The sequence below is a fragment of the Ursus arctos genome, unplaced genomic scaffold (genome assembly GCF_023065955.2).
Source record: "Ursus arctos isolate Adak ecotype North America unplaced genomic scaffold, UrsArc2.0 scaffold_37, whole genome shotgun sequence".
Taxonomy (NCBI): domain Eukaryota; kingdom Metazoa; phylum Chordata; class Mammalia; order Carnivora; family Ursidae; genus Ursus; species Ursus arctos.
Genome location: NW_026623053.1, coordinates 15313990 through 15329972, shown reverse-complemented (window position 1 = coordinate 15329972; position 15983 = coordinate 15313990). Strand labels below are relative to the sequence as shown.

The 15983-nt window shown below is 39.0% G+C and overlaps 1 protein-coding gene across 2 annotated transcripts in view; it reads left to right on the top strand.

Annotated features, from left to right (window-relative positions):
- EAPP (E2F associated phosphoprotein) overlaps positions 1 to 15298 on the top strand; it is a 29700-nt gene extending 14402 nt beyond the window's left edge. The window contains exons 5-6 of one of the 2 annotated variants that reach the window (XM_026513577.4): positions 118 to 228; positions 14727 to 15298. In XM_026513577.4, coding sequence (XP_026369362.1) covers positions 118 to 228; positions 14727 to 15003 — 388 coding nt within the window. In that variant the 3' untranslated portion in view covers positions 15004 to 15298. Of the gene's footprint in view, positions 1 to 117; positions 229 to 14726 lie in introns of those variants that run through there. The other variant, XM_026513579.4, reaches the window with a different exon arrangement.
- Positions 15299 to 15983: the final 685 nt, after the last annotated feature.

Sequence of the window (15983 nt, the reverse complement as noted above, 5' to 3'; positions counted from 1 at the left end):
AAGCCCCATGTTGGGCGTGGAGTCTACTTCAAAAAAAAAAAAAATCAAGATCTGGCTTTAATGTGTGTGTGTGTCTCCCCCAACTCCTCCCCCTCACCTTTTCTTTTTCTATTCTAGCTACCATGGTTTTGGAATACAGAGGCCACATCAACAGCAGCCTGTTCCAAATAGTGATGCTGTCTTGAATTGCCCTGCCTGCATGACCACACTATGTCTTGATTGCCAAAGGTAATGAATAAGGGGTGACCCCCCCCCAACACACACAAAATGAAAAACAACTTGGTGGTCCTTTGTTTAAATCTGAAATAGACTTTTGAGGTATATGCTTAGGAATTCCGATAAAGTTCTATCCTCCTATATCCTTGCTGCTAAATGACTAATCTTTATATAAATAATTTTGGTTATAGTAGTTCTGTTATAAGTAGTTTTTCTTTTCTTTATTTTCAATTTATTTATTTATTTTTATTAACATGTATTATTTATTTCAGGGGTACAGGTCTGTGATTCATCAGTCTTACACAATACACAGTGTTCCCCATAACCCCTTCCCCCCCAGTGTCCGTCACCCAGCCACCGTATCCCTCCCGCCCTCCTCCACTCCAGCAACCCTCAGTTTGTTTCCTGAGATTAAGAGTCTCTTATGGTCTGTCTCCCTCTCTGGTTTCATCGTGTTTCATTTTTTTCCTCTCTTCCCCTATGATCCTCTGCCTTGTTTCTCAAATTCCACATATCAGTGAGATCATATAATTTTCTTTCTCTGATTGACTTATTTCAAGCGTAATACCCTTTAGTTCCGTCCATGTCATTGCAAATGGCAATATTTCAATTTTTTTGATGGCTGCATAATATTCCATTGTGTGTGTGTGCGTGTGCGTGTGTGTGTGTGTGCGTGCGTGCGTATATACACACACACCATATCTTCTTTATCCATTCATCTGTCAATGGACATCTGGGCTCTTTCCATAGTTTGGCTATTGTGGACATTACTGCTATAAACATTGGGGTGCAGGTGCCCCTTCAGATCACTACATTTGTATCTTTGGGGTAAATACCCAGTAGTGCAATTGCTGAGTCATAGGGTAGCTCTATTTTCAACTTTTTGAGGAACCTCCGTACTGTTTTCCAGAGTGGCTGCACCAGCTTGCATTCCCATCAACGGTATAGGAGGGTTCCCCTTTCTCTGTATCCCCTCCAATATCTGTCATTTCCTGACTTGTTAATTTTAGCCATTCTGACTGGTGTGAGGTGGTATCACATTGTGGTTTTGATTTGTATTTCCCTGATGCCGAGTGATGTTGAGCATTTTTTCATGTGTCTGTTGGCCATATGGGTGTCTTCTTTGGAGAAATGTCTGTTCATGTCTTCTGCCCATTTCTTGACTGGACTTTTTGTTCTTTGGGTGTTGAGTTTGATAAGTTCTTTTTAGATTTTGGATACTAGCCCTTTATCTGATATGTCATTTGCAAATATCTTCTCCCATTCTGTCAGTTGTCTTTTGGTTTTGTCGACTGTTTCCTTTGCTGTGCAAAAGCTTTTTATCTTGATGTAGCGCCAATAGTCCATTTTTGCCTTTGCTTCCCTTGCCTTTGGCGATGTGTCTAGGAAGAAGCTCCTGCAGCTGAGGCAGAGAGGTTGCTGCCTGTGTTCTCCTCAAGGATTTTGATGGATTCCTGTCTCACATTTAGGTTTTTCATCCATTTGAGTCTATTTTTGTATCTGGTGTAAGGAAATGGTCCAGTTTTTCTTCTGCATGTGGCTGTCCAATTTTCCCAATACCATTTGTTGAAGAGACTGTCTTTTTTCCATTGGATATAGTTTCCTGCTTTGTCAAAGAGTAGTTGATCATAGAGTTGAGAGTTGATTTCTGAGTTCTCTATTCCGTTCCATTGATCTGTGTGTCTGTTTTTGTGCCAGTACCGTACTGTGATGATTACAGCTTTGTAATAGAGCTTGAAGTCCGGAATTGTGATGCCTCCAGCTTTGGTTTTCTTTTTCAACAGTCCTCTGGCTATTTAGGGTCTTTTCTGGTTCCATACAGATTTTAGGATTATTTGTTATAGTTCTGTGAGAAGTTGATTGTATATTGATAGGGATTGCATTGAATGTGTACATTGCTCTATGTAGCATAGACATTTTCACAATATTTGTTCTTCCAGTCCATGAGCATGGAATGTTTTTCCATTTCTTTGTGTCTTCCTCAGTTTCTTTAATTGAGTATTTTATAGTTTTCTGAGTACGGATCCTTTACCTCTTTGGTTAGATTTATTCCTAGGTATCTTATGGTTTTTGGTGCAATTGTACATGGAATCGACTCCTTAATTTCTCTTCCTTCTGTCTTGTTGGTGTATAGAAATGCAACTGATTTCTGTGCATTGATTTTATATCCTGCCACATTACTGAGTTCCTGTATGAGTTCTAGCAGTTTTGGGGTGGAGTCTTTTGGGTTTTCCACATAGAGTATCAGATCATCTACAGAAAGTGAGAGTTTGACTTCTTTGCCAACTCGGACGCATTTTATTTCTTTTTGTTGTCTGATTGCTGAGGGTAGAACTTCTTTTTTTTTTTTTTTTTTTAAAGATTTTATTTATTTATTTGACAGAGATAGAGACAGCCAGTGAGAGAGGGAACACAAGCAGGGGGAGTGGGAGAGGAAGAAGCAGGCTCACAGCAGAGGAGCCTGATGTGGGGCTCGATCCCACAACGCCGGGATCACGCCCTGAGCCGAAGGCAGATGCTTAACCGCTGTGCCACCCAGGCGCCCCTAGAACTTCTAGTACTATGTTGAACGGCGGTAGTGATAGTGGACATCCCTGCCGTGTTTGTGACCTTAGGGAAAAAAAAGACTCTAGTTTTTCCCCATTTAGAATGATGCTCACTGTGGGTTTTTCATAGATTTCTTTTATGATATTAAGGTATGTACCTTCTATCCCTACACTGTAAAGAGTTTTTTTTTTTTTTTTTTTAAAGATTTTATTTATTTGGCAGAGACAGCCAGCGAGAGAGGGAACACAAGCAGGGGGAGTGCGAGAGGGAGAAGCAGGCTCCCAGTGGAGGAGCCCGATGTGGGGCTCGATCCCAGAACTCCGGGACCACGCCCTTAGCCAAAGGCAGACGCTTAACGACTGAGCCACCCAGGCGCCCCATACACTGTGAAGAGTTTTAATCAAGAAAGAATGCTGTACTTTGTCAAATGCTTTTTCTGCATTTATTGAGAGGATCGTATGGTTCTTGTCCTTTCATTTATTAATGTATTATATCAGATTGATTGATTTGTGGATGTTGAACCAACCTTGCAGCCCAGGAATAAATCCCACTTGGTCGTGGTGAATAATCCTTTTAATGTGCTGTTGGATCCTATTGGCTAGGGTTTTGGTGAGAATTTTTGCATCATGTTCATCAGGGATATTGGTCTGTAATTCTCCTTTTTGGTGGGGTCTTTGTCTGGTTTTGGGATCAAGGTAATGCTGGCCTCATAAAATGAGTTTGGAAGTTTTCCTTCCATTTCTATTTTTTGGAACAGTTTCAGAAGAATAGGTATTCTTCTTTAAATGTTTGGCAGAATTCCCCTGAGAAGTCATATGGTCCTGGGGTCTTGTTTGTTGGGAGATTTTTGATTACTGCTTCAATTTCCTTGCTGGTTATGGGTCTGTTTGGGTTTTGCATTTCTTCCTGGTTCAGTTTTGGTAGTTCATATGTCTCTAGGAATGGATCCGTTTCTTCCAGATTGCCTAATTTGTTGGCATATAGTTGCTCATAATATGTTCTTATAATTGTTTGTATTTCTTAGGTGTTGGTTGTGATCTCTCATTCATTCATGATTTTATTTATTTGGGTCCTTTCTCTTTTCTTTTTATTTATTTATTTATTTATTTATTTATTTATTTTTAAAAAGATTTTATTTATTTATTTGACAGAGATAGAGACAGCCAGCGAGAGAGGGAACACAAGCAGGGGGAGCGGGAGAGGAAGAAGCAGGCTCATAGCGGAAGAGCCTGATGTGGGGCTCGATCCCATAACGCCGGGATCACGCCCTGAGCCGAAGGCAGGCACTTAACCGCTGTGCCACCCAGGTGCCCCTCTCTTTTCTTTTTAATAAGTCTGGCGAGGGGTTTAAAAATCTTACTAATTCTTTGAAAAACCAGCTCCCATTTTTGTTGATCTGTTCTACTGTTCTTTTGGTTTCTATTTCATTAATTTCTGCTCTAATCTTTATTATTTCTCTTCTCCGGCTGGCTTTAGGCTTTATTTGCTGTTCTTTCTCCAGCTCCTTTAGGTGTAGGGTTAGATTGTATATTTGAGACCTTTCTTGTTTCTTTCTTTCTTTCTTTTTTTTTTTTTTAAGATTTTATTTATTTATGTGACAGAGAGACAGCCAGCGAGAGAGGGAACACAGCAGGGGGAGTGGGAGAGGAAGAAGCAGGCTCCCAGTGGAGGAGCCCGGTGTGGGACTCGATCCCAGAACACCAGGATCACACCCTGAGCCGAAGGCAGACGCTTAACGACTGCGCTACCCAGGCTCCCTGAGACCTTTCTTGTTTCTTGAGAAAGGCTTGTATTGCTATGTACTTCCCTCTTTGGACCGCTTTTGCTGCATCCCAAAGATTTTGAACAGTTGTGTTTTCATTTGCATTTGTTTCCATGAATTTTTAAAATTCTTCTTTAATTTCCTGGTTGACCCATTCATTCTTTAGTAGGATGCTCTTTAGCCTCTGTGTATTTGAGTTCTTTCCGATTTTCCTCTTGTGATCGAGTTCAAGTTTCAAAGGCTTGTGGTCCGAAAATATGCAGGGAATGATCCCAGTCTTTTGGCCAGTTGAGACCTGATTTGTGACCCAGGATGTGATCTGTTCAGAAGAATGTTCCATGTGTACTCGAGAAGAATGTGTATTCTGTTGCTTTGGGATGGAATGTTCTGAATATATCTGTGAAGTCCATCTGGTCCAGTGTGTCATTTAAAGCCCTTATTTCCTTGTTGATCTTTTGCTTAGATGATCTGTCCATTTCAGTGAGGGGGGGGTGTTAAAGTCCCCTACTATTATTGCATTATTGTCAATGCGTTTCTTTGGTTTTGTTATTAATTGGCTTATATAATTGGCTTCTCCCATGTTAGGGGCATAAATATTTACAATTGTTAGATCTTCTTGTTGGATAGACCCTTTAAGTATGATATAGTGTCCTTCCTCATCACTTATTAACAGTCTTTGGTATAAAATCTAATTTGTTTGATACAAGGATTGCCACCCCAGTCTGTTGATGTCTATTAGCATGATAAATGGTTTTCCAGCCCCTCACTGTAAATCTGGAGGTGTCTTTGGGTGTAAAATGATTCTCTTGCAGATAGCATATCGATGGGTCTTTTTTATCCAGTCTGATACCCTGTGTCTTTTGATTGGGGCATTTAGCCCATTTACATTCAAGGTAACTATTGAAAGATACGGGTTTAGTGCTATTGTCATGCCTGTAAGGTGACTGTTACTGTATATTGTCTCTTCTTTCTGGTCTGTGTTACTTTTGGGCTTTAGAGGACCCTTTTCAATATTTCTTGTAGGGCTGGTTTGGTGATCGCAGATTCTTTTAGTTTCTGTTTGTCCTGGAAGCTTTTTATGATTCCTTCTATTTTCAATGACAGCCTAGCTGGATAAAATATGCTTGGCTGCATATTTTTCTCGTTTAGTACCCTAAATGTATTATGCCAGTCCTTTCCGGCCTGCCAGGTCTCTATGGATAGGTCTGCTGCCAATCTAATGTTTCTATTGTGTAGGTTACAGACCTCTTGTCCTGAGCCGCTTTCAGGATTTTCTTTTTGTCTCTGAGATCTGTAAGTTTAATTATTAGATGTCAGGGTGCTGACCTATTTTTATTGATTTTGAGGAGGGTTCTGTGCCTCCTGGATTTTGATGCTTGTTTCCTTCCCTAAATTAGGGAAGTTCTCTGCTATAATTTGTTCCAATATACCTCTGCCCCTCTCTCTCTTTCTTCTTCTTCTGGGACCCAATTATTCTAATATTGTTTTACTTCATGGTATCACTTTTCTCTCGAATCCTCCCCTCGTGATCCAGTAGTTGTTTATCTCTCTTTTTCTCACCTTCTTTAGTCTCCATCATTTGGTCTTCTATGTTTAATTTTCTCTTCTGCCTCATATGTCCTAGTACTTAGAGTCTCCATTTTTGATTGCACCTCATTAATAGCCTTTTTGCTTTCCATTTGGTTAGATTTTATTTTCCAGAAAGGGATTCTCTAGTGTCTTCTATGCTTTTTTTCAAGCCCAGCTATTATCTTTATAATCGTTATTCTGAACTCTTAGTACTGACATCTTACTAAGGTCTGTATTGATTAGGTCCCTGGCAGTCGGTACTGCCTCTTGTTCTATTTTTTGAGGTGAGTTTTTCCGTTTTCGCATTTTGTTGAGAGAATAGATGAACGAGAGAACAAAATGCTAAAAGGGTAACAGTGACCCCAGAGAAATATACACTAAACAAATCAGAAGGACCCGAAACCGGGGGAAAAGAAAAAAAAAAAAACAAAAAACAGGCTGGTGAATAGAACAGAGCATATACTAGATTTTGGGTGTATTTTGGTCTGTTAGAAGAAACCGCATCCCAAAATTTTAAAGAAGGAAACTTACATATAAACACAAAAATAAGGTTAAATATAATGGGGGCGCCTGGGTGGCACAGCGGTTAAGCGTCTGCCTTCGGCTCAGGGCGTGATCCCGGTGTTGTGGGATCGAGCCCCACATCAGGCTCCTCCGCTATAAGCCTGCTTCTTCCTCTCCCACTCCCCCTGCTTGTGTTCCCTCTCTCGCTGGCTGTCTCTCACTCTGTCAAATAAATAAATAAAAAATCTTAAAAAAAAAAAAGGTTAAATATAATGAAGGGATGGAATATGACTAAAAATGAAAATTAAAAAAGATTTTATTTTTTTAATAATGTTTTAAAATTTTGTTTTATTTTTTAAAGATTTTATTTATTTATTTGACAGACAGCGAGAGAGGGAACACAAGCAGGGGGAGTGGGAGAGGGAGAAGCAGGCTTCCTGCTGAGCAGGGAGCCTGATGCAGCGCTCGATTCCAGGACCCTGGGATCATGACCTGATCCGAAGGCAGACACAGACGCTTAACTACTGAGACACCTAGGCGCCCCTAAAAAAGATTTAAAAAAGGGTATTGGTAAGATAAGAAGTTGGTTGAAAAAAGAAATAAGAATAATTCAAAGAAAAAAGAAGAAAAAGAAAAAAAAGGAAAAATAAAGAAAATTAAAAAGTTAAAGTTGGAAGACTAAAGAATCATGGAGAAAAAGCCATGGATTCTATGTGCTGTGTTCCCCCAGCTCCAGAGTTTTGCAGTTCTCATTCATCAGTAAACTTGGTCTTGGTTGGACGCTCTTGCTGATCTTCTGGGGGAGGGGCCTGTTCCACTGATTCTCAAATGTCTTTGCCCAAGGTGGAATTGCACCGCCTTTGCCAGGGGCCAGGTTAAGTCATCTGCTCCGATTGCTCTCTTTGGCTTTCTTCCCTGAAGGGTTTCCCCGCAGCTTTAGAGGATCAAAATGAAAATGGTAGGGGCGCCTGGGTGGCTCAGTCATTGTCTTCCTTCGGCTCAGGGCGTGATCCCGAGCCCCACATCAGGCTCCTCCGCTATATGCCTGCTTCTTCCTCTCCCACTCCCCCTGCTTGTGTTCCCTCTCTCGCTGGCTGTCTCTCTGTCAAATAAATAAAATCTTTTTAAAAAATTTATTTAAAAAAAAATGAAAATAGTGATCTCCCAGTCTCCCACCCCGGAGGAGTGCTCCCTAAGAGAAAAGCAGTCGCTCACTTCTGTCTCCCTGGTCTCTGTCCACACTCTGTGCCCCAGCCTGTGACCCGGTGTTTCTGTCTCTGGCACACGGCCCCATTTGGAGTCTCCAGACCCTGCAGGTTCCTGCAGCGGGCTCCTGCGCTGCTCCTCCACAGAGGAGGAAGGGGAGTCTCCCGGTTCTGCTGATTTTTGCTCGTAGAGCAGTGGCCTGACTGCTGTGGATCATGGTTTGTGGCAACCCCGAGCCGAGAGCCCACTCCTCGGGTCTCTCTTTGCAGCCAGCATCCCTGATTCGATACCTGAGAGCTCTGCCACACTCAGGCACCCTCAGTCTTTCTGTGACCCGGAGGGTCCTGAGACCACATGGTCCCAGCAAGGGTCCAACCCCCTGCTTAGCCACTGGAACGACGTCCCTCACCAGAGCAGACTTCCAGAAGTTCTGGTTTTGTGCTCTGCTGCTCTGTCACTTTCTGGTAGCCAGCTGACGGAGGTCCCGCCTAGTCTATCTTCCCATATATCTCCTCAGATTCACTTCTCTGCACCCCCTAACATGCAGAAAGTGGTTGCTTTTCTGTTCATAGAGTTGCTCCTATTCTTTTCTTTGTTCTCCAGTTGAGTTCGTAGGTGTTCAGAATGGTTTGGTAGCTGTCTAGCTGAATTTCTGGGACCAGTAGTTTTTCTAATAAAGCACTTACCAGTGCTGACAAGGATTCAGTGAAACTGCGTGTATGTTGTGTAATGACATAATTTGTCAAACACGCTCGTCTTAAAGAAAATTGTGATAAAATACACATAAAATCTATTTTAACCTTTAAAAATTTTTCATTAAAGAGTATACCATTTGGGTATTCAATTTATTGTCAACTAGACCATTTAAAAATTTAAAATCTTTTCCTGGCTTTATTGAGATGTAATTGACATGTAATTTGAAATGTATAACATGATGATTTGATATGCCAATGTTTTGCAAAACGATTACCACAATAAGGTTAGTTAACACATCCATCACCTCACGTGTTTACCTTTTTTGTGTGCGTGTTGAGAACTTTAAGATCTAGTTTCTTTAGCAGCTTTCAGGTATGTAGTACAACATCGTTAACTACACACACTCTGTTTATTACGTCCCCAGACCTTCCTCATCTTATAACTAGAAGTTTGTACCATCTGACTGTTTTCATTCGTCTACCCTTCCCCCACCAACCACCAGGCTACTTTCTGTTTCTGTGAGTTCATCTTTTTTTGATTTGCATGTAAGTGAGAGCATTCAGTATTTTTTTTGTCTCTGTCTCACTTAACTTTATAATGCCCTCAAGGTTCATCCATGTTTTCACAAATGGCAGATTTCCTTTTTTTTTTTTTTCCTCGTATTCCATTGTATCTATACACCGTGTTTTCTTTATTCATTCACCTATGCATGGACACTTAGTTTGTTTCCATGTTTGGCTGTTATGAATAAAGCTGCAGTAGGTTTTTGGGAAGAGGACCACAGAGGTCAAGTGATGTTTTCATTATATTACATCAAGGGCACAGACTATCAACAACAAAAAAGTCAACAGATTTGTGACTGTTAGTGTAGGCCTTGATCACCTGGCTGAGGTAGGGGTGCAGATAATCTCTTTGAGATAGTGATTTCATTTCCTGCAGATATATACCCAGAAGTGGGATTGCTGGATCATATGGTAGTTCTATTTTTATTATTTTGAGGAGCTTCCATACTGTTTTCCAGAGTGGCTATACCAATTTATATTCCCACCAGTAATGCGCAAGGGTTCACTTTTGTTTTCCCTTGTCTTTTTTGATAATAGCCATGCTAACAGGTGTGAGGTGATACCTCACTATAGTTTTGATTTGCATTTCCCTGATGATTAAGGATGATGAACACCTTTTCATGTACCTGTTGGCCATTTGTATATCTTTTTTGGAAAAATCTCTGTTCAGGTCCTTTGCCAATTTTTATTTTATTTTATTTTTCTGCTATTGAGTTGTATGAGTTTCTTGGAGATTAATCCTTATCAGATACATGATTTGCAAATATTTTCTCCCATTCCATAGGTTGTCTTTTCCTTTCGTTGATGGTTTCTTTGCTATGCTGAAGCTTTTTAGCTTGATGTAGTCTCACTTGTTTATTTTTGCTTTTGTTGCTGTGCTTATCCAAAAAGTCATTGACAAGAGCCATGTCAAGCTTTTTCCGTATGTTTTCTTTGAGTAGTTTTACAACTTCAGGTCTCACATTTAAGTCTTTAATCCGTTTCAAGTTAATTTTTGTGAGTGGAGTAAGATGGGGGTCTGGTTTTCTTCTGCATGTGAATATCCAGTTTTCCCAAAATCATTTACTGAAAATAGTATCTTTCTGGCATTTAATATTTTTGGCTCCCTGGTCAAATTTTAGTTAATTGTGTATGCGTGAGTTCATTTCTGGGCTCTCTGTTCTGTTCCATTGGTCTGTGAGTCTGTTTTTATGCCAGTACTGTACTGCTTTGATTACTATAGCTTTGTAGTACGGTTTAAAATCGGGAAGTGTGATGCCTCCAGTTTTGTGGTTATTTCTCAAGGTTGCTTTGGCTATTTGGGATCTTTTGTGATCCCGTACAAATTTGAGGGTTTTTTTTCTATTTCTGTGAAAAATGCCATTAGAATTTTGATAAGATTGCATTGACTAAATGACTTCGGGTAGTATGGACATTTTAATAATAGTAATTCTGATGCATGCACGTGGGATATTTTTCCATTTACTTGTATTTTCTTCAGTTTCTTTCATGAATGTCTTACAGTTTTCATTGTATAAATTTCTCATCTTCTTGGTTAAATTTATTTCCAGGTGTTTTATTATTTTGGGTGGCATCATGAATAGGATTGTTCTCTTAATTTCTTTTGCAGATAGTTTACTGTTAATATACAGGAACACAGTAGATTTTTGTATATTGGTTTTGTATCCTGAAACTTTCCTGAATTTCATATTTATTTTAACAGTTTTTTGGAGTCTGTAAGATTGTATATGTAGAAGATAATGTCATCTGCAAACAGAGACAGTTTTACCTCTTTCTTTCCTTTTTGGATACTTTTTACTTCATTTTCTTGCCTGCTTGCCCTGGCTAGACTTGCAGTACAGTGTTGAATGGGAGTGGCAGGAGTTGGGTACTCTTGTTTCCTATTTTAACCATTTTAAGTGTACAATTCAGTGACATTAACTACTTTCACAATATTGTGCAGCTATCACCACAATCCATTTCCAGGACTTTCTTGTCATTCCAAATAGAAACTCTGTACCCATTAGACAAAATTCCCATTCTCCACCCCTTTCTGCCCCAGCCTATGGCAACCTCCATTCTGTTTTCCTTTCTGGGTCATTCATTGCTCATGTATAGAAATGAACAGATTTTTGTGTGTTGATTTTGTACCTGCCACTTTGCTGAATTAGTTTATTAGCTCTAATAGTTTCTTGTGCAATCTTCAGAGTTTCCTACATAAAAGATCATGTCATTGGGGCACCTGGGTGGCTCAGTTAGTTTAAGCTTCTGAGTCTTGATTTTGGCTCAGGTCATGATCTCAGGATGTGGGATTGAGCCCCGCATATTGGGCTGCACTGGATGTGGAGCCTGCTTGGGATTCTCTGTCTCTCTTTCTTTCCCCTCTGGTCTTCTCTCTCTCTCCCTGTTTCCCTCTCAAAATTAAAAGAAAAAAAAATATAATCATGTCATCTGTGAACAAAGATAATTTTACTTCTTCCTTTCCAGTGTGGATGCCTTTTATTTCTTTTTCTTAGCTAATTGCTCTAATTAGAACTTCCAGAACTATGTTGACTAGAAGTTGTGAAAGAGGACTTTTTAGTCTTGGTCTTGATCTTAGAGGAAGAATTTTCTGTCTTTCATCATTGAATATGATATTAGCTGTGGATTTTTCATATATGGCCTTTATTGTATTGAGGAAGTTTCCTTCTGTTTTTAGTTTATGGGGTGTTTTTACCGTGAATGGGTGTTGAATTTCATCAAGTGCTTTTTCTGAATCAGTTGAGATGATCATGTGTTTTTTTCTTTCATTCTTTTTAAAAAATTTTTAAAGTAGGCTCCACTTCTATTTTAAGTAGAGCCCAATGCGAGGCTTGAACTCATGACCCTAAGATGAAGATCTGAGCTGAGGTTAAGAGTTGGACACTCAATGGACTGAGCCACCCAGGCACCCCTCCTTCATTCTTTTATTCAAATATACTCTCACTCTTTTCCTTTTTCCTTATTTTTTTTCCTCTTTCTGGTAGCCTTATAAATGCCTAGCTTAGTCCGTGTTTTAAATCAAGTTAACTGAAACTAAGTGATGATGCAGGTGATGAGTTTGTTCCAGGAACTAATGAATAGCCAGATATAGTTTATTAGCTAGCTTGAGGTTTTTGATCATCTGCAACAATTAAATTTTGTGTTTTCCTTATGAACTCTTAAGCTTTTTATATATAAATTGACACTTAGAGCATACTTACGAAATGCAGAAAAAGTAAAATGTCTTTGTACTTAAGTTGTTTCTCTTCCAAATTAAGCCATGTTATTGTAGAGTTCCTGTACTCAAAAGAAGTTGTTTCATGATGTAACAATAGAAATTGGCCTTGGTAAAAATTGTATTCCATGTTAATACAGGATTCCAATCCAGTGGAGTATAAATGAAATTTTTATAGTCTTACTTGGAGAAGTACCAGCTTGCATAGTCTAAATTCTTGGTGGGTGGTGGTGGTGGTGGTGGAGATCAACATTTGGAATTAATGAAAGTATAACTTGAGTTCGCTGTGGTTAGCCAGATAGATATTTCTGTGTATGAGGCTTAAGGGGGGAAAACCAACTTATTAGATGGAGAAGGAAGTAGGAAAATATCGAGTATATGAGGAGAACAAATGAAGCATTATCTTTTCTGTAGACTGTTGGAGTAAAGCCAAGAGTGCACATTGTGAAGTCAGAAGCTTAAGCTTTTAAAACTGTAGCGTTTACTAAAATGGTGACAAGAATAGCACCACTTTTTTTAAATTTAATTTTTTTAAAGATTTTATTTATTTGAAAGAGAGGGAGAGAGAGAGAACATGAGCAGGGGGAGGGGCAGAGGGAGAAGCAGGCTCCCTGCTGAGCAAAGAGCCCTATGTGAGACTTGATCTCAGGACCCTGCGATCATGACCTGAGTCAGAGGCAGATGCTTAACTGACTGAGCCACCCAGGTGCTCCAAGAGTGGTACCACCTGTAATGAGAGGAGGGCAGAATTTCAGGCCACAGTGTGAAAAGACAGTCAAAGATTGTTTAAACATTAGCTCTCATGTTTCCAGTAACTTTTGTCTAACTTTGAAGAGCAAATAAATTTTTTCTCAGAGATAAAAGTTACTTTTAAAGCAGTAGAAAAGAGGATATATTCATTCTTTAAATTATTCTCTATTAAGTTTTTTCCTATTCTTAAAATAAGTCTTAACATTTCTTTAAATTTCCCATTTTGTTCTCATGTTTTTATGTTGGTTGTATTTCAGTAAGTTTTTTGTGTTCTCAAATTTTAACTATATAGAGAGGCAAGAATATACAATGGGGAAAATGTCTCTTCAATAAATGGTGCTGGGAAAACTGAACGACTTTCTAACACCATACACAAAAATAAACTCAAAATGGATTAAGGACCTACACGTGAGACCTGAAGCCATAAAACTCCTAGAAGAAAATATAGGCAGTAGTTTCTTTGACATCAGCCATAGCAACATTTTCCTAGATATGTCTCCTAAGGCAAGGGAATAAAAGCAAAAAAAACCTGTTGAGACTACACCAAAATAAAAATCTTTTGCACAGTGAAGGAAACCATCAACAAAATGAAAAGCAGCTCATGAAATGGGAGAAGATATTTGCAAATGATCTGTTCGATATGGGATTAATATCCAAAATATGTAAAGAACTGATACAACTCAACACCAAAAAAACCCGAAAAATTTGATTAAAATGGGCAGAGTACTGAATAGACATTTTTCCGAAATAGATATACAGATGTCTGACAGATACATGAAAAGATACTCAACATCATTAATCATCAGGGAAATGCATTTAAAACCACAGTGAGATATCATCTTACACTTGTCAAAATGGCTAGAATCAAAAAGACAAGAAATAAAAAGTGTTGGTGAGGATGTGAAGAAAAGGAAACCCTTGTGCAGTGTTGGTGGAAATGTAAATTGGTGCAGCCACTGTGGAAAACAGTATGGAGGTTCCTCAAAAAATTAAAAATAGAAATAACCTATGATGCAGTAATTCCAGTGTGGAGTATTTATCCAAAGAAAGTGAAGACAGTAATTCGAAAAGATATATGCACCCTTGTGTGTATTATAGTGTTATTTACAATAGCCAAGATATGAAAACAACCCAACTGTGCTTTGATTGGTGAATAAAGAGAATATGGTATATATACACAGCAGAATATTACTCACCCATAAAAAGGATGGAATCTTGCCATTTGTGACACCATGGATAGACCTAAAGGGTATTATGCTAAGTGAAATAAGTCAGAGAAAGACAAGTACTGTGTGATTTCACTTATACAGAGAATCTAAAAAACAACAAATGAATAAACAGATGAAAAGCAGAAGCAGACCCATAATTACAGAGAACAAACTGATCGTTGCCAGAGGAGAGCAAGGTGGGGGATGGCTAAAATGAGTGAACGGGAGTGGGAGATACAGGCTTCCAGGTATGGAGTGAATAAGTCATGGGGATAAAATACAATGATGCTGTGATAACATTGTATGTTGACAGATGGTAGCTACAGTCGTGAATATAGTGTAATGTGTAAACTTCTCGAATCCCTGTGTTGTACACCTGTAACTAATGTAACACTGTGTCAACTATACTTCAATAAAATTTTTTTAATCTAAATGGATAACCTATTAAAATAGAACATAAATCTAGATTCTCCATTTCATTTTCCTCTTAGGCACGAATCCTACAAAACTCAGTATAGAGCAATGTTTGTGATGAATTGTTCTGTCAACAAAGAGGAGGTTCTAAAATACAAAATCCCAGAGAACAGGAAGAAAAGGCGAGGCCCTAAGAAGATGAGGTCTAACCAGGAAGATGCCGCAGAGCAGGCAGAGGCACAAGTGGAAGAAATCTACCACCCAGTCATGTGCACGGAATGTTCCACTGAAGTGGCCGTCTATGACAAGGACGAAGTCTTTCATTTTTTCAATGTTTTAGCAAGTCATTCTTAAATACCTAAGTTGGCATTTAATTGCCCAATACAGTATATAAGGCCAATATGGACAGTTATTTTCCTCCTGCCTATTCACATCAAGTGACATTCTGAGCGGTTATTTGAGGACGCAGTGTTTATCTTTTTGAAAGAGAATGGTTGTCAACCTTCATCCCTCCACCCCCTTTACAGTTCTTTTTCCCCAGCTCTGATGGGACTGATTATTCATTCCCTTTATGAGGGGCATTTGGAAACTATGGGGCTTTTTATTATTAAAGCTTTTTAGAATTAAAATGTTCTGGAGTTATAAGTAATCTTTGTTTCAGAGTGTTATTTCTTATTTTGTTGTACTCGTGGTGTGATTAAACTAGAAACTATTTCGTGGCTTCTGTCTGTAAGAAGTATTTTTACTTTCTACCTCATAGTATGGAGTGACAGTATTTAGTAACTGTTACAGTTATATGGAGTTAATATTGCCAGGTGCTCTGAGTGATTAATATAGGTCTTTCCCTAAAAGGGTTGTGTAGTAACAGTATCCTAAAGGTAGTGAGTTAACAAAGTAAATAGAAATTTATGGTGAGGAAGAACAACTTCACCCTCCACCCTTAAACTTAAAAATCCTGTTGCTGCCTCTTGTGCCCCCATTTGTTCTGGAATTTCTGTTGCCAGCAACCAAGGTATTGTTTTTCCTTTCTTTTTTTGTATTGATATAAAAATCATTAGTGTCGACTGGAGGAAATTGCATTGTAGGCATCTGTGCTTTTGAAAAGAATGGTTGGACTGTTTCTAAAAACATCAGGAAACTCAGGGTCCTGATATTCTAATAGAGATATGATAGCATGGAATAAAGTCAGGAAATATTTTTTTTTAAAGATTTTATTTATTTGAGAGAGGGAGAGGGAACACAAAGGGGAGGGGGAGAAGGAGACCCTCTGCTGAGTGGAGAGCCCAACATCAGGCTCAATCCCAGGACCTTGAGATCATGACCTGAGCCGAAGT